This window comes from Pecten maximus, chromosome 3 (genome assembly GCF_902652985.1).
Source record: "Pecten maximus chromosome 3, xPecMax1.1, whole genome shotgun sequence".
Taxonomy (NCBI): domain Eukaryota; kingdom Metazoa; phylum Mollusca; class Bivalvia; order Pectinida; family Pectinidae; genus Pecten; species Pecten maximus.
The window spans coordinates 20844086-20862993 of record NC_047017.1 but is presented as its reverse complement, the minus strand read 5'-3'; the positions used below and the strand labels follow the sequence as shown (position 1 = coordinate 20862993).

At 34.3% G+C, this 18908-nt stretch overlaps 2 protein-coding genes across 6 annotated transcripts; one reads left to right on the top strand and one right to left on the bottom strand.

The window, feature by feature from the left end:
* The first annotated feature begins 30 nt into the window (after window positions 1–30).
* Window positions 31–7678, top strand: LOC117323539 (protein-L-isoaspartate(D-aspartate) O-methyltransferase-like). 4 transcript variants are annotated; one of them, XR_004531760.1, is made up of 6 exons: window positions 31–92; window positions 1343–1620; window positions 2289–2431; window positions 3038–3355; window positions 4515–4763; window positions 5424–7678. XR_004531760.1 is itself a non-coding variant. In XM_033878814.1 (6 exons), the coding sequence occupies exons 2-6, from the start codon at window positions 1482–1484 to the stop codon at window positions 5443–5445; spliced, it is 786 nt and encodes a 261-aa protein (XP_033734705.1). In that variant the 5' UTR covers window positions 31–92; window positions 1343–1481; the 3' UTR covers window positions 5446–7678. The 4 variants fall into 4 exon arrangements, 3 of the variants coding, with proteins under 3 accessions (XP_033734705.1, XP_033734707.1, XP_033734706.1); XM_033878814.1 differs by having other exon boundaries at window positions 4515–4678; XM_033878816.1 differs by having other exon boundaries at window positions 4515–4709.
* Window positions 7679–8686: 1008 nt separating this feature from the next.
* LOC117323538 (golgin subfamily A member 6-like protein 22) lies at window positions 8687–18542 on the bottom strand. 2 transcript variants are annotated; one of them, XM_033878811.1, is made up of 5 exons: window positions 18512–18542; window positions 16815–17403; window positions 14530–14667; window positions 13797–13862; window positions 8687–11893 (listed from the first exon to the last, which is right to left on the bottom strand). In XM_033878811.1, exons 2-5 carry the CDS (start codon window positions 17350–17352, stop codon window positions 11160–11162), a joined length of 1476 nt encoding a protein of 491 aa, XP_033734702.1. In that variant the 5' UTR covers window positions 17353–17403; window positions 18512–18542; the 3' UTR covers window positions 8687–11159. The 2 variants fall into 2 exon arrangements, with proteins under 2 accessions (XP_033734702.1, XP_033734704.1); XM_033878813.1 differs by having other exon boundaries at window positions 13809–13862.
* Between the last annotated feature and the right edge of the window lie 366 nt (window positions 18543–18908).

Sequence of the window (18908 nt, the reverse complement as noted above, 5' to 3'; positions counted from 1 at the left end):
ATCTTCGATACCTCTCTGATTTGATCGTAGGGTAAGTGTGTTGTCCAGAAGCGTAGTAGCAGAAATTTCTGTCAATATTTGCAGTTTTATTGGTAATGTATGATATGACAACACAATAAGGATCATTGCATATCAATCTTAACATTTAAATGCCCTCATGTGTCTTTTAAAGCCGCTGTTTGGTTTGGTGTATGAGAGTATTTACGTAAAACACTGACTCAACTGGAACAATTTTTGACTTCGAACAACCACTTTTGACGGGCCGCTTTTGACAGGGGAAATTGTACGTTACATTGTATTTGTTTCTTTAGATATTGCTCTATCATAAATATGTTTAAGATGTGTAAGTCTGGGTTGTTGATAGACATGTGAGAATATAAGAATGTTCGGTGACCTCTGAATAGACCAGTGGTTGGAGACGCACCATGCGTTGTGGAATATAAAAACTGTGAGGTGTATCAATATACAATAACATTAGCACTCTTATATACATGCTTGTTTTTGTATGCCCTGTACCTGTGGTTGGATAACGTCCAACATGTGAGGGTGTTCTCCAGACGTGAAATAACAATAGAGAGAACGTGTCTAGGGAGATAAAATACCGATGTATTGAGTAGCCTAGTGTACAATGATAAAGGAGTATTGTATATGTAAGTGATGTGTAGCGCCATACATTAAAAGAGAAACAGGTCACCAACTTTAAACTACTAGATGTATTTCAGTAGAGATTTTGAGAGGAAAAGAAAAGATTTTTTTGTTATTCACAAATATATCATTAATAGACACTGATCATGATGGAAGAAATCTAAATTTCTGTATGACTATAATTTTTTTTCTATATGACTATAATTTTTGGATGGGTATCAAATGTATATCAGGTTTATTCTTTACTGGTAGAGGGCACTCTTCAATACTTTAAACCCCACCAAGAGCTCATTTGTGCACTCTTTATTGTATTATTATTAAGCTTTCAATATAGATCTGCAAGTTTATGTTATTGTGAAAATGAAGTATTTTGTAATTACTTTAATATAATAGGCATAGGTTTGGCTTAGGAAGGGTTGATAGGTGTTGTGGTTATACACACAATATATACTTGGATGGAAGGCCACATAGCCAACCTCAGCTTCCCCAAGTCTCTCTGCAGTATTGTGCATGTGATGCATATGGTGTCAGTTAAAGAAAGGCATATGTATAAAGGAGGAAGTGAAACAATCAGTAAATGTTGTTGATATAAGATAGAATTGTAGCTGGGTCAAATGGATATTTAAACATTCAAACATGTCCAGCATTGCATGTTGTATTCTCATGTTACAATTTTTCGTTCATTTTCTTTTTTCAGTCTGTGATGGACCTACCAGTTGTCTCCCCTACCTAACTAGTGACCAACAACTTTCGTGTAGACGACATCTAACCTTTGACCTTGTGAATGACCACAACACAACCTCAGCTATCTGAACTCTGTTCGGAGTTTGAGGGTAATGGTTTTTAGGAGACTGGTTACTAAGAGCTTTCGTAACTTGTGTTTATTTGTGGGACTTGTGTCACGACAATTTGTAGCCAGTATGGCTTGGCGATCCAGCGGTAACACCAATGCCAACCTTGTGGAAAATTTAAGATGTAAGTATAAATAATACAACAGTTACCAATATTAAAGGGCCAGGTGAGAAATTTTAGAACCAATGTACCATATAAATATAATGATAGTTTATTTAAAGACATCCTATTAGAAACAAGAAAATATCAGGTATGACAGATAATCATTTACTTGTAATAATGACCAACCCTCTGTCTTTGGTTGATTAAATACCTCATATTTGTACATGGCTAATATACAACTGAAACTAGACAGGTCAACATCCCTTGAAAAAAAACAATGCAGTTTTTATCCCCAATGAATGGTACATGTATTTTGAGGTGGGACCGGGTGGAACAAGCCATGTTAAATACTTGTTTCTATCCCCAGTGAGTGGGATTTTGATGTTGGACTGGGTAGTTCAGACCATTTTAAATAGCATGTGCTTCTGTCCCCAAGGAATGGGATTTTGAAGTCAGGCAAAGTAGTTCAGACCATATTAAATGCCTTGTGTTCGATCCCTAGTGAATGGGATTTTAAAGTCAAACCGGGTAGTTCATGTTAAATAAGTTGTGTTTCTATCCCAAGAAGTCAGACTTCCTGGTAGGCAGTTCAGACCATGTTTGATATCTTGTGTTTCTGTCCCCAGTAAATAGTATCTTGACGTCTAGACTGGGTATATGTATTTAATACCCTATGTTTCTGTCCCCAGTAAATGATATTTTGAAGTCGGACCGAGTGGTACAAGCCATGTTACAGGTTGACAGGAAGAACTACGTGAAGAATCCTATGTACGCCTACGCTGACTCTCCGCAAAGTATCGGATACTCCGTCACCATCAGCGCTCCTCATATGGTAAACCTCACTGACAATACAACGCAACACAAATTAGTCATTCGCTTGGAAGAGGAAATCTGTTATTGGCGGTTTTTCCAATCTCTGTAGTAAACTTAGCAGAAAATTATAATCAAGAACAAAACAACTTTGACAACAATAAACTTGAATAAGAAATATTTAAGACTAGATTTGCTGCATTTCATGTTATTTTTTTATGAAAAGGAAATTACAACATCTGGAAATAATCTAGTATTTTACATGGTTTCCTAATTTTACTTACAAGCAAGGTCTTCATGCACATTTATTTTGGAAGGCTTCATTCAATTCGGCTTTGAGATTCATTAAGACTTTCTGCAATCTGAAATTTACCTCAAACTGGCTGAATTATGTTTCTAGTGGTGTCTAGTGTAAAGAGGTTATATTTGACTATATAAACACATTAGATAGATGTATTGTATTTTATTGAGCTCAAATTTATTGTAGTACTCATGTGGAGAAATGAACATCTAATCTTACATGTACCAATAATTATGTGATGCTATAATATTTTGTAGACTACAGAATATAGAACATTTGAGTTTTTTGACCTGTGATTTTAAAAACAAATTTTCTATAAAATTTCAGCATGCACATGCCCTAGAACTGTTATCTGACCACCTGAAGGAGGGGTCAAGGGCATTGGACGTGGGGTCAGGGAGTGGCTACCTGACGGCCTGTATGGCTCTAATGGTTGGTAAGAGTGGACTGGCCGTAGGAATTGACCACATGGAGCAGCTAGTCAGTATGTCTTTGGAAAATGTGAAGAAAGATCCTGCGATTGGTCAGCTACTGGAAACTGGACAAATGAAACTGATTACTGGGGACGGTCGTCAAGGTTACGCTCAGGATGGTCCTTTTGATGCAATCCATGTCGGGGCAGCGGCCCCTAAACTTCCCCAAGCAGTAAGTGACCCTAGCTACTGAGTTATTGGTGGAGAGAGTTTGATGTAACAGTCATTAATGTGTGTTTCTGTATCACATGTCTCCTGTATAGAATGGCAAACTCAAAGTTTTTTGACACAAATGTATGCCGGACTTCTATCAGGCAAATTTGAATTTGTTCTGTATCCTACAAGCTTTTGTCAATCAGGGATTCTCAACATGCCACCATCCTAAAACGAAGGTCGGCCATGTGAGCATTGTCATTGTCTGTGTATCAGTAAAATCATCACAAATTGACGTTATTGTAGTAACTTCTTTTGCTTCATACAAATATTCAGTTCCAAGGTTCATGAATTTAATTACATCAGCGGTAAAGGTCCCTGTTAGCTATAATTAGAATTGCTTTGGTGCCTTCATTTGTTGTTCAAAATCCCCATACTGTGGTAGCTAGTTCTATATATGTCTTTTCAATGCTTCTAAGAGTGAAGATAACTCACTTTAAGTCACTTGTAATCTTTTTTTTCTAAGATATGAATAATGAATGCAGTATCAGACTTGTTAATCCAAAAATAATGAGGAAAAATCGAAAATTATGGAGATGGAAGGTCAAAACTCAAGATCTCTGGGCTTTAGGCTCTGTGAAAGATGACAGCATCCAAAAGTTATAAAATAATTTTTTCATTTTAGAATGTTATACCTTGTAAAAAAAAAAAATTTCTCATTATAGAATGTTACACCTTGTAAAAAAAAATTTTTCTCATAAGAGAATGTTATTCTTATACATGATATGTTTACCACATAACTGGTGTGGTTTACATCGTAATATGGCAATATAATAAACGTCCTAAAACAATTGACTGTGTTAACATCATAAAACAACATGTTACATGATTGTCTTGTAACATGATTGTCTTTGTTGAGAAATTCACCCAGCTTATCGGTATAAAAAAATAATTTGAAAATTTGTACTTACCTGTACGTATATTCTCATAACTATGAGTTACATGATAAACAGAATCTTGCACTCATGGCCAGGCTCATGGCACATCAAATTATTGTAATCTTTGAATTGATTCCATATGACATAGTCATTCATGCAAGACATCCTATATACACATGTACATGTAAACCTGAAATAAAGTGTATTTTGATATGTGAACATCATTTTCTCCCCCTACAGCTGGTAGACCAGTTGAAGCCCGGTGGCCGCCTCATCATTCCCGTAGGAGAACACCACCAGCACCTTCAGCAGATAGACAAGTTGGAGGACGGCACGGTCCAAAAACAGAATCTGATGGGGGTGATTTATGTACCACTGACCAGCAAGGAGAAGCAATGGCCAAGGTCCAAATAACTACACACTGACCTCACCGAGGTGCATGTCCTTCCTGGGTGGTGTCAACTTCTTCTCTTGATGCTAAACATAACAGTATGTTTGAAGCAAGGCTTCAAGAGATTTGGTACTCCACACCGTACTCCTCCTAACACAACTAACACTGTCTCTGTATCTGAACCTCTTACAATATTATAGCCATGCAGTATTGCATGTCTTCGAATTACACTACGTTGGTATTCTTTTAACCTATCACGAATTTATATCTAGTCCTCTCTCTAATAGCTAATTTTTCTTTTTCATCTTCACATTTTGAAACATGTATTAAGTGCTACAAATTTATACCTGATAACTAACGTTTGGTGTATCTTGTCCTGTTACCCAGCACTATACATCCCTCAAGAATCCTCTATGACATATGTCCAGGCCTGTATCCCTACCACTACTTACAGCCCTGTTGGAATATTTCACTTCCTGATAAGAAATTTCTACCTTTATTCCTGCTGAGATATACATGTAGTACCTGGGTAATTTTCTGTCTTTCCTTGTGGGAATGTTTGGTTTAATAAATTTCTACCTTGCGCTGTAAAATTTCACTTACTTGAATGACGATATTCATAAAATTTTGATTACTTATGTAATGTGTATTCAAAATTATAGAAATTGTTATTTCATATTGATATTTTTTACTATAATTTTAATATGATTCAATAATATAATATTTTCTTACTAATGTTGCATTATTTCTGTTTTCAGATCTACCAATGATGAACTTTGACCCGAGTGTTACACACTTTATATCCCTGTTGTTTTGTTATTGGTTAAACTGTTACCCTATCGATGCAACATTGGATTGTTTTTATCGTTATTCTTCCGTGGATGATAGTCCATTTGTAAAATGGCAAGCTTATGTGTTCCTGTGGAACCCTGGTAGTAGTGTGGATACATGACAGCCCTAATAGTGGTGACTCAAAGACAAGATGTACAAGTTTTACAGCATTTGGTTAAAGCAAGAAAATGCATTTAGCTAATGTGTGGTCTGTTTACTTGTACAGTTTTTACACGAAGAGACGATTAGCAAGAACATGCATTTAACTAGTGTTTGGTCAGCTTGAGTTTCCTCTGACCCCGACACCATGTCTGGTGTAGGGCTAGTGTGTGGTCGGTTAACTTGTACAGTTTTTACACGAAGAGAGGATTAGCAAGAACATGCATTTAGCTAGTGTGTGGTTAGCCTGAGTTTCCAATGGCCATACACCAGACATGGTGTCAGGGTCAGAAGAAACTCTGGCTAGTGTGTGGTCAGTTTACTTGTCCAGTTTTTACACGAAGACAGGATTAGCAAGAACATACATTCACCAGTGTGGTCAAATCACTTGTCATGTGTATTTTTGGCATTATTTGGTTCACATTAGTTTTATCTATTGACAGAAGGATGTTCTGTAGTGTCAAAAGGTCGTTTGACATCAATTTAAGTTTTAAGCTCGTACGTAATGAATGGATATTGAAAGCACAATAATGAGGACATAAGAGAATTGCTTGTTAGGTTCAATTTTGTTTAAATAGCGTAAAGTTGAAGATAATCTTATTTTTCACATCTTAAGTAAAGCAACACATGCTTAAATGATCCGAGGGTCATTCTGCTGATGAACATGTCTTTCTCAATACACAATGTAATTATGTCAACCTGATACAAATATTACAGACCGTACGTCAAATTATTCAAGGTCATGTGTGGGTGACCTTTACATTGGAGAGTGAAATCAGTGTCAACAGAATGTCTACAATAGTGTTTTGTTGAGTTATGAAGATTACATTGTTTGAGATAATCCATTGATTTCCAAAATACATGATATACAGTGTATATGTATATGTTAAAACTACCATAGTATGATTTTCTCATGACAATTGTTGAGATGTTAACTATTTTGATTTGTGTTCACCAAATTATGACGACCCTTTTTGAATCTGTTCAGTCTCATCTGATCAGGTGAAAAAATGTGTCTTTAAGTAATACCGTTTCATGTTTTTCCTCCCTTGAGAAATTAAAATGTGTATAATCTTAAAATACTCTAAAACTACAAATATCATAAAGATAACATTTCTGTATAGGATTCTTTTGTTTACAATGGATATTTTATAGTCAAACCTAATAATATTATATAAATATTCAAACAAAGACATATATTTTGAAAGTATAGAATAGAAATTGTAGTTATTATTGATTTAGGAAGAGTTCCGGTGTAATATTTTTATATTTTGCACAAGATTATGAGATGAACTTAAATGTATATCATCATAGTGTTTTCCTGTCAACTAACAAACCACTATACTGGGTAAATCAATATGCATATTAAATAGTTATTATTTATATTTTAGGGTGTGTGAAATACCTATCACATGTTTTCCAATGTAAATCTGGTATACAATGCATTTCATTTTATGTATGTTGGAGATTACAAAACCTATCACAAGTAACTTTTGTAATATTATACTAGTGTTATAAAAATCAAAAAATTAAAACTTCTAATAGTTACACATCCTATATATCACAGTCTTGCATATACTGTTAGTAGTTAATACAAAAGTTTGTCAGTATTGCTTGTGATCATATTTGAATCTTTCTTTTTTTTCATTGGCCAATCCATATCTTTATGGTGATGAAGTTTTCAACAGATGTCTATTTGTGGATGGAAGTCAGTTTGCACTTCTGATGAAAAGCTTTATTTAACCATCGTACCGTCAGGATAACTTGAAAACTTGACGGCAACAGCAATCTCTTCACTATTGATTGAAAGCTTTATTGTAAAGTCTTTCTTGTTTACATTGATAAAAATAAAATATATTTTAACACCATTCTAACAACTGATGGAAAGCTCTGACAGTTGTAACCTTGAGTAGGCAGATTTCCACGGTTGTGAACCATACTGCTCTCATTTCTTTCTCACATGTATTGGCTTGTTATATTGCATATAGCTTGAATTTAATAAATTCCGTTGACAATATTGAAAGTGAATCTTTTATTTTCTTTATGTGATGTACGACAGTTTTGACACATCCGTCTATGTTATGTGTTAAGTACCGGGGGGTACTATATATATCCAGCCTAACAACATTTAGTTCATACATTCAAAATTTTAATCGGGCAAGAGAGACGTAAGTCTATCAATGCCACGTTGGGAAGATCAGGAAAGTATTGTCTGGCAATTGAAGGGTTTTGTTGTTAAACTTATGGCGAGTCTCCCATTTGACAATCATAATTACAGAGTATGATGGTACTCAATTCAGTGGACTTTCCAATCTTGCCACCATTATTAAATTAATTCTGAATCTGTGGACTACAGCCACCATAGTATATACTGTGCTTTACCAAACAAACTAAGGAGAATTTCCTATTTGCTACTCCTCTACAAGTTTGAAGAATATTGATATGCTAGACAACTTGGAGGTATTGTTTTGAATTCCTTGTGGAGGCATTGATAAATAGTGACTATAATACACACGTTTGATGCTTGTCAATATACCTAGTGGTTCCAGTGTCGCCACCCGAACTCTCCTTTGAGATTGCTACTTAACCCGGATTAACCCAAGAGCAGAAAACACTTCCACCAGAATACCTGGTCTTATTCTCATGATACCTCTTCAAGATCCTCCATGCAAATCTATATATTTCTTCATTTTTGCCCTCGTTTAATTGATTTTGAGTTTGAATTATCGTTCTGTTATCATTTCGGTATTATTTGTCGTTATTGCATAAAGGATGTCTAAATAAAAGGTGTTAAGACAGCAAATCTACATGTTTCTTATATTTGGCCCCAGTTTAATTTATTTTTAGTTTGGGATTATGGTTCTGTTATCATTTCTGTGTTATTTCGTTGTTTTTGTAAAAAGGATGTTTAAATAAAAAGTATTAAGAGTGTATAAACCACTAATATATATATACAGTGTACATATAATTATCTAAATTAAATGAAAGTGTAAGAAATTAATGATTGTTAATTAACAAAATCAACACTATACAGTATTTCACATTTAATCTATACTTCATGATTAAGTGTTTACATCATATTCTATCTACACAAAATACATTTGCATATTGTCAGCAAAATATTTACATGAAAGGTAAAATACACATGAGTTTCGTTACCTTTCCAGACTACATATGGGATAACTAACCTGAAGTCAAGTAGCATTACCGTCAAAGTAATGTAATAATGCACTATTGTAGTCAATACACATAAAGGGAGAGCACTAAGGAATAAAGACGAAAAAGTCTCAGAAAAAAAACTTCACATTCAAAAGAGATTAGAGAAAACAAACACAAAAATGACAAATTTGGAAATGAAAACAAAGATATCAACAAAAACAGACAATGTGAAAATTAATAAATATCCAGAATTCAAATTTATAAAGATCAATTGAAATGATTTTCATCCATATTTACATTTTAAAATTTTGTTGTATGTGTATATACTACAAATAAAAATGTATAGGTATTTTCTGTACATTTCATAAATTCAGTAAGCAACACTGTATATAGCAACTGTCTGCCATATGAACAATCGTCACCAATCTAGACCAGCTAAAACCAACATCTCATCTAAAATTATCTTGTAAATATACAGAAAATTAATTTTAACTTTTAAAAATCTTAAACAATTTACATAAAAAAGTTTATAACGTTTTACCTAAAATCATCTCATAAATTGCAGGAAAAACCTGATAGCTTTTAAAGAGTTTTCAATCATTAACATTAAAAGTTTAATATATCATTCATATCTAAATTGTTTAAATTATAATTACAATTCATTGCATAAATACAAACAAGTAAATATGTAACAGGGGGTACTGATATCAATGATATTCAAAGTAGCATCTCTCCAAATGAAAATCTCCTTATTTAAATTGTATGTGTCTTTCCTTTGAAATTTTGCAGCTCTTCTAAAGGTATCCCTGGTAAGTCAATTTTAGGTGTTTGGCTGCCTGGACACTTCATGAACTCAATACATACTAAATGATGCTGTACAGTTGTGAGATGCACAGCTTATTGCTGCCTTAGTATATTGAGAACAGAAGAAGGATATGGTTCAACGATTGTGCTTTAAGAAATATTTCATATATTGCATGATTTCCTGATTTCTTCAGCAGATCTTATGTAAACATCAACATCAAAGGAGAGTTACTACCCATACACATTACATACATCATACAATAAAAAAATGGGACAAATATTTTCATCTTTGACCACGACTGTGAAAACCTACATACACAACAGAATCTAAGATGTATAATAATCATATAGAAAAATTATTGTGAGTTTCCAAAATATAAATGATTTTATCATAATGTGAATACATTTTTTTTGTGTCCAGCACATCTCAAGAGGGAAAGAAAAATAAACTTTTAACAATTGAAGGGTGGTGTTGAATTTGACAGATAACACACCTTTTAGTAAAATAGAGGAAAGAATTTTAAAGGAGAAAGCATGTTGGCTTATAATATCTATTGTGTAGTTCATTGTTCAAAAATATACCATATTAAGGGTAAACTTGTTTACAAGGAGGTCCTGGGGAGATTGAAACAATTTGTTTTCATTGTAACTGATCAAAATTTTCAAACAATATACATTACATGGTAGTACTAGGTAGTTCCGTGTAAACAGATTTTATCATAGTTATAACATACAATAACATTTCAATGTAGCACTTCATATTTGGTGGCCACAGGTAACAGAGGTCACCCATGTATCGACAATATCATGGTAAAGATGAAACGAGATATGAGGAAAACAATTGAATCTACGATAAATGATGATCATAATTATGACATACTTTTATATACAAATTCACAAACACACACACATATACATATATACCTACATATAAACAAGAAATGCATAATTAAATTTTCACCTGTACGGTAAATAAAGAGTTGTTTACTCTTTTTACCGAACAGAACTGCTGCCATAAGATTTGTACAAGTAATAAAAATATCAATCTACACCTCATAATATACATGAGAATTGAAACTTTTACCACAAGAAATTACAACTTTCAAAATCTAAATCCATCCCAATGATCATTACTTCCATAACAACAAAAACTTCAAACAACAAAAATATATTTTAAAATATTTTGATTTCAAAAGGTCAAAAAGAACCTTTAATTAACAGATAAAAGATATTTCGAAAATATTCTGAATGTCATTGTCTTGAATGAATCTTAGCTGTCGTTTCGATGGGAAATACATTGAAAAAGTTATACACTATATCTAAATGATAAAAATTGCATCATGTAACAAGGATGAGAATCACAGACATACCATAAGCTATCATTCGTATCACATTTATAACCACTGAATTGATGAGCAAACTCTCTCCTTTAGTACCTTTCCACACTCGACTCTTATACAATTCCAACAATATATTGAGCTAGATTTAGTATCCAAATATTGAAGAAACTACATTCATACCAGTTTCACACAAAAAAGAGATCACGCTCGCACACATCCAGTCATTTGTTGAATCTGTAATAAAAGTTGTTTCTTTTCCTTTTCAAAAAGAGCTGTCATCTTTGCCAGTTGCTTCTCTAACATTTCAGCTTTTGCCCTCTCTGCCTTAGCATTTGCCCTCTCTGTCTCAGCTTTTGCCCTCTCTGCCTCAGCTTTTGCCCTCTCTGCCTCAGCTTTTGCCCTCTCTGCCTCAGCTTTTGCCCTCTCATCATCCTTCTCTTTCTTTAGGACTTCCTCCCTGTTGAGTCCTTGTATGATTTCATCAACAGCTTCATTCCTAACTTCAATAGCATTGTTGTAATCTCTAAGAACCACTAATTTCTCCTCCTCTGCCCTCATCTTCTCCTCCTCTGCCCTCATCTTCTCCTCCTCTGCCCTCATCTTCTCCTCCTTCAGCATGGCCTCTCTGTTCAAAGCTTCCAGTTTCTCCTCCTCTGCCCTCATCTTCTCCTCCTCTGCCCTCATCTTCTCCTCCTCTGCCCTCATCTTCTCCTCCTCTGCCCTCATCTTCTCCTCCTCTGCCCTCCTTTTTTCCTCCTCCAGCATGGCCTCCCTGTTCAAAGCCTCCAGTTTCTCCTCCTCTGCCCTCATCTTCTCCTCCTCTGCCCTCATCTTCTCCTCCTCTGCCCTCATCTTCTCCTCCTCTGCCCTCATCTTCTCCTCCTCTGTTCTGTTGGCTCTTGTTTTCTCTAAATCAACCTGTTCCATTAAGTGTTCTGAAAGGAGAAAACAAAAATAGAATGATCAAAACAAAATGATACATTTTTCTTAAATGAAATTGATGCAAACACATGTATATTTCATTAAAAATCACTTTTCATTTGATTCTTGTATCTATCTTTTTGTTACTCTGAAGGATAATAGATTATTGTAATGATAAAGATCAATACAGTGGTCCCCCCTATTTACGACCACTCTCACCAGCGACCACTCTTTGTATGTGTCCATTTTTCTTGTTCACTGATTAAATGATAAATTACCCTCTCTCAATGACCATCCGTCTTAACCGACGAACGAATGCTTAATCACACCCTAAAACATGATATGTACACGAATTTACCTCTGGGGAGCGACCATGTTTTTGTTTACATGATTTCAGCAAGCTGAAAGTCACTTTCTATTATTTTTGTGATGCCAACCAAACTTAAAACATTAGATCAGGCCCCATTTGACAATGAAATCAGATAAAATAAGTATTTATAACCCTAAACTTGATGACAATGGTGCTTGCTAACAGTTCAGGTATTATGTATCCCGTTTACACAGTTAAATATAAATGATTCACACTAAATAAATATTCATTTGCCATGAAACATGCTGTATCGCTCCACTGCTTCAAATATGATACAGTATGTACATATGTATATTATATTTTATTTTACACATTCAGATTGATTATATCAATGACAATAATTTTATCAAATGAATGATCCATCACAATCCTGTTAATCAATGTTCAGGTATGGCTATATAATACAGAATTATATTGGCCTTCTTGATACCAGTCCTCTCAGTAAAGACCTCTCCTATTATAAGACCACCTCATGTCAGTCCCATGGGGTGGTCCAGTGGGTGGTCCTATCAGAGAGGGACCATTGTATACAGGCAGATTATAAGATCAACAGTTCCCCAAGTTACACACACACAAAATGTCATCATGTCTATTGTTTAAGATTAAAATAAAACCTGGTACTCTTTAGGTTCTAGTGGTAAACTTGTTGTTTATGTTTAAAGCATTGTGCTAATTTCAGGTTTAAAATGTATATTTCTATAAGTACATATATCTACACTTGCACTTTATGACAGTTATAAAGTATTCAAAACTACTGTATTTGCTGTGTTGTGATGTTGGTACACATCCTTGTTAATATCTAGTTTGGTATTATTTTATGCCCAATATATATACAACATAACAATTCAGTGAATAACAGTCCTCAACTGGATGTAGGTCAAAGATCAAAAAGTAGGACAGAGTGACCTACTTTTGATACATATGACACACTGCCTCACCCAGGTTACTGTTTCACATGACCCAAGCATGAAGTTCCAAGTACAACTATGTAGTGTAGCAGAAAGAGCCTGTACAAACTTTGTCTTTGATGTAGGTCCCCCACTGGATATAGGTCAAATTGTAGGTCAGTATGACCTACTTTTTGGTACATGACACACTTCTTCACCTAGCTAGGTGGACTTATGTGCTAAGTAGTAAGTACATGTTCTAGTATTAAGTTCCAGTGACAAGAAGAGTATGAAACACCAACTGGTAGGGCCCAGTCAAGCTATAGAGGAGAAGACGGAAGGATGTCTGATCACAATGCAAACCAATCCCCTCACCTTGCCAGTTTCCCATGGGTGATTATTGGCTTGTAAATACTATTGTAATAGTCACTTGAAAATACATGTAAATAATATAAACAGTAGTCTAGTATATCTACATATATATGTAATTGGATGTATTGTCCATACCATTAATGTTGTATATCCTGTAACCCTATTGACCATAAATTTAAGAACTTGATGTATTGTACACATGTTATGTCAAGATACCTGGACAATATAGATATATCTATGGTACTGTACACTGTTTTGGTGAGGAGACGATCTGAGGATAACACTAACCTATGCCAGTACCTTTGATACGGTTCCATTCTAACTCAAACTCTTCCTGGGTCGGTTCTCTGTGATCTGAAAGTAAACAAATTACATAATAAGTAAATATATCTAATCAGAAATGTATAATCTGGCAATCTATGATTAAAATAGAGTTGCCTGGACAAGATTCTACAAATAAAGGAAAAGGGGCATAACTTCACTAAAATGAACCACATCAGATCAGAAAAGTAATTAAGGTGAGCTCGAGTTGCACATGTACAGTCAGTGTGTGATGATCTGATTTCCTACATCAGGAAACAGGAAGTAGTAAATGGCAGAACACTGTCTTTGGTAACAGTCAGCCTTTCCACACCTGTCAATTTGGCTACAAGATGTGTGCTTGAGTTTATCTGAATGGAGATGACATGGGTTTTTTGTCTGGTTTGGTATAAGGTCCTATTATAATTAACAGTCAGGGTCATTCAAGGACGTGCCAGGTTTTGGAGGTGGAGGAAAGCCGGAGTACTCAAAGCCACCGACCTACTATACGGTCACTATCAGGCAACAGCCCCACAAGAAATTCGAACTCACAACCCAGAGATGATAGGCTTATAGTGATAAAGTGTCGGGTGGCATGGGCAAAATTTAACCTCCCTACATTTGAATCAAAGGACACAAAACTCTTATTTCCAGTAGAAAACCGTGAAATTTCTAATTGTGTTTTTTTTCTTTTCACCAGTTTAAGAAGATGATTACTTACATTTAGCATAACAGTGACGGAGTACAAGTTTGATATCTGCAGAGAAGGCAAACTTTCCTGTCCCGACGTACACATTCAACAAAGCATTCTCCGTAGGTACCAGGGTGTTCAACAGGCCCATGAATGTGATCTCCTCATCTGGAATTTAATATATATATAAAAAATAAAGAAAATATTAACTATATACTGTACGTATGTATTTATATCCAATTTTCCAAATTTAAATGTCATATATAGATATAAATAGAACACAAGTCAAAAATTAATTATAAGGCATTGCAAACAATATGAGAAATATTAAACAGTGATCTCAATTATTATCCCACATATACATATAGTTAAAACATGTACGTACACACACACTAATACAACATTAATATAACAGATCAGTGGATGATGGTTGTGAAAAATGTATGAAGACGTTATATATTAATAAACGTAACTTGGAAATACTTTTGTGCAAAATTTTTTAAAACTCAATTTTGACCCAAGTTGGTTGAAATAAGAAATCATCCCAGTGATGATGGACATAAGTAATTTATATCATAAGGCCTATATATGAAGATTCAGGAAACTGGATTATCTATTATGTTTGTAAAGTGGTGACATACACATTGAAAAGCTTTTATAAGTGACCTCAAGTTTTACCCCAGATGGTTGAATAATACACTTGTTCAAGAGATGATAGTTTTAATATGAGTTTTTCAGCATAATCAGGAAACAATAAAATACAAATTTAACACAATAAAATACTATTTAGCCATGTCAATTGAAATCAAATTTTATTTTGGAATTACAATGCATCCCAAGGCTGCAGAGACATTAAGTTTGGGAGTCCTTCATGTTTTTTTCTGTGTCTAATGAAGATGCAGGAAACATGAGTAAAGGAATTAAAAAACATTAAGTATGAAGTTTGATTTCAAGACGATTGCATAATTAGTCAGTAGCTACGGTGTATATAGAAGAATCAATATAGAAAATCTATTTGATCCCAGGTATCAGGTTGAAACGTAAACATGAAATTGTACAAGAGATGATTCTTGTACGTATAATAATTTTCAGGACAATCAGATGATTAATGATGCAATCTTATCAATCTCCACTCCTCTACAATACTCTACATCACAGGTGCCTGATTCGTTTTATAAAATAATAACATATAGATGTACATATCTCATTTATATGTACTCTATATGTTATTATTTTATAAAACGAGTCAGGCACCTGTGTCTACATGTACAATGCACTGCATTACAATATTGCAGTGTAAGTATACATAGAGGAGCAGAAAATATAAGTCAAATTCTAATTAGATTGATTAATGATGTCAGTAGATCTAGAGCAATGGATGTCATTTGGTTACATATGTGTTTGCTCAAGATTTATTGATAATTATTAGGCCTAGGGTTGGCAACAGTTAACCGTTCATAACGTTATATTATTATATTTCCATCCCACAGGAGCTGGGGCCGGGGGAACTATATAATTAATCTCTTTAAGGGTGAAACAGGGCCGGGGACCCTGATCAAAACACAACTCTAAACTGTATGATATCACATAAAAAAATAATAAGGCATATATGTCATCTATAATAATTACATGTACATGTACTTGCATTGATCATGATGAGGTCATCTCAACAATTAATGCATATGTATTAGGATCCAGAGTCAACACTCATCAATACAGCTAAAATTACAGGGATTAATCTAGAATTTAGGGGAAACTACCATTTTTGGACCATAGGGGAAAATTAGTTCTGTAAAGAGGAAATTCAGTTTTATGCTTTAAAAACACATTTTACAAGTAAAAACAGCAAATGGTTAATTAGGAAAGCAAATCTGGAGTATTTGGGAATATAATTGACATAAAAATGAGGGGAAATACAATATTACAGTGAATTTAACAGAAGTCTGATCATGAGGGGAAAAATTGAACAAAATCCTGAGGGGAAACTACCCATAAATGGTAGTAAAAAATCTCTAGAGTATACATGTATATATATACCGTAACTAGCTATAGTGAGATAATTACTATTCATTTATATATAATTGGCCTGGGTGTGAGATATACAGTTTCTCAAAATTTGGGGCAAGATAATTACTATTCACAACACAAAATTTGCCAAACACTTGCAACAGCATATAATTGAATTCATATCTCACCCTCAATGTGATGAAAACCTTCATTTAATTTTCACTAAATATGGTGCTGTTGATACTTAATACATCATAGTTATCAATTTCTTAATGACATCAGATTTTTGTATTATTCAATATACATACCCCTTTCACGAAGGATCTGCAGACCATTTACAATCTGAACATCAGTGAAATTCAGCTTCTCCTTCATCACTCGAACATGTGGCTTCACCATTTCTTGGCTGATCCAATCCTGTGCCTGATCCGAAGCTTCCACAACAGTACTCCATGGGAAGCACTGGTTTTCCATGAACAGGACATCATGATTTTCGAACGAAATCATCTCCTGATGAAAGTCCAACTTTTTATTTAACCATGCTGAACAATTATTTTGAACCCATGGCTGTTTGTATATCAATACTCCATTCTGAACGTACATGTAATGTAATCCAAGCTGATCCACAGACTTCCAGAAATCCACAATTTGTACCCTGGTGTGGCGTTTTTGATCGTAGCACATGTATGTATTAGAGAGGATCATCATCAGCCTTGCATCGATACCAGTATTCTTTTCAGACATGTAGAACTCACAAAGTTCATCAAATGTTTCAATGCACTCTATGCGCAATAGCTCCTCCACGCTGATGAAAAAAGGTTTGTTGAATAATCCAGCTGCTGCCATTTTTATTCTTTTGCTTGTATAATTCTGGATGCAAATTTTTTTTTAAACAATCTGAAAGTATAATAAAATCGTATAGAGTATTTGTAACTGTGTAAAAAGAAGTAAAGCCTGGTAATTATCGTACATCAATTATCACCTCTATACAATGGTAATCATAAATTGATTTTTATATTATATGTACGACACACAAAACACCTTTATTATAATGGTAATAATGGTAATGTATCAGTGTTTTCATTTAGAACCGGTCGCCGGCCAAATTGACCGGTTAGAATGGTGTTTTGGCCGGTTCAAATAACTTAATTCTCTTTTTAAAAAATGTCTAAAAACATGTTATCGTAATCCTCAGATACATGTATACCTGTTACTATTCATCTGTAGCCTTTTACAAATATTTTTATTGAAAACCCTGATGTATATAGGCAGGACATCCCATAAATTTATACTTCTAGGTAACCCTTGCTAAGTGAAGATCAGCTGATGACATATGGTATACTGTACATATCAGCTGTGCTATTGTCAAATACATGTTCATTATCTTTCTTGTTTACAATTTTAAATATTAAGTCTGAGATGTGTGTAAATGGTTCGGTATAAATGCACCACAATGAGATAGTAAGTTAATCATTCAATGACGATGATATATCTACATGAAAGTCTCGAGTCCTGTACTTATAGAAGTGTGATGGTACTCGCAGAATTTTTGGAAACGATACTTTTTACATAACTTCGTGAGACTTATTTTTTTTGTAAAACAGTTAAATTTAAAATAAACGATTCATAGATATATTTTTTGTATACTGATCACTGCCATGACCAGCTGATGTTTCAAAATGCCTTCGATTTAATGGTGCTAAGCAAAATAAAAGCGGCGTCCTTAATGACTGAATCAAAGGATTTGTATTCCCATTTGTTTTGACGAGAGAATGTACCCATCTTATAAAAATCGAGAACTTGTTTGGGTTGAAACCACACGTGAAATCCCAATTGTTGTTGTTTTTGACAAGCTGTCAAACTAATTTTAGCGTAAATAATTCCATAATCCTGCATAATTTGACCTTCACATATCATGCATACGTTCAAGTAGGTCTATATCTATCAACTTAAATTGCAAATGTCAACAGAGTTTAGAGAAAAAAAGATGTAAATAGGCACGTACCGTACTAAACTGTTAAGTCTCCAAAACCATCCACCATTTTCCGAATATATCTCTCTGTCAGGTAAGCGCTTCGCATTCACGTTGTTCCTTGCCGCTACTCAGCAGAACGTTTGACAGAGTCGGATGAAGGATTTTGACTGGCTGGCGCGAATTGTGCGGCAATATTGAAAACATCACCGATATCTTTAAATGCAGTTTTTAAACAAATCCATAGCTTGTCAGCTTAATATGCTACACTTTATTCGTTTGGTGTTATATTTCAAAATCAGAATCACACTTAAAGCTGCCTTAGTTTCGTTGATTTCGAAATGACAATAAAAGCAGGCCATATCACACGGACTTTAGTACACATGTGCCAAGTAAGATTTGAGAAATACATATATTAAAAGATAGCTGC

Coding starts and splice junctions, on each gene's coding strand:
- LOC117323539 (XM_033878814.1), top strand. CDS start 1,482: ATGGTTTTTAGGAGACTGGTTACTAAGAGCTTTCGTAACTTGTGTTTA. Junction 1,621..2,288: donor CCTTGTGGAAAATTTAAGAT/GTAAGTATAAAT, acceptor TTCTGTCCCCAG/TAAATGATATTTTGAAGTCG. Junction 4,679..5,423: donor AAGGAGAAGCAATGGCCAAG/GTCCAAATAACT, acceptor TTCTGTTTTCAG/ATCTACCAATGATGAACTTT.
- LOC117323538 (XM_033878811.1), bottom strand. CDS start 17,352: ATGGCAGCAGCTGGATTATTCAACAAACCTTTTTTCATCAGCGTGGAG. Junction 13,863..14,529: donor CCGTCACTGTTATGCTAAAT/GTAAGTAATCAT, acceptor GTTTACTTTCAG/ATCACAGAGAACCGACCCAG. Junction 11,894..13,796: donor TATCAAAGGTACTGGCATAG/GTTAGTGTTATC, acceptor TTCTCCTTTCAG/AACACTTAATGGAACAGGTT.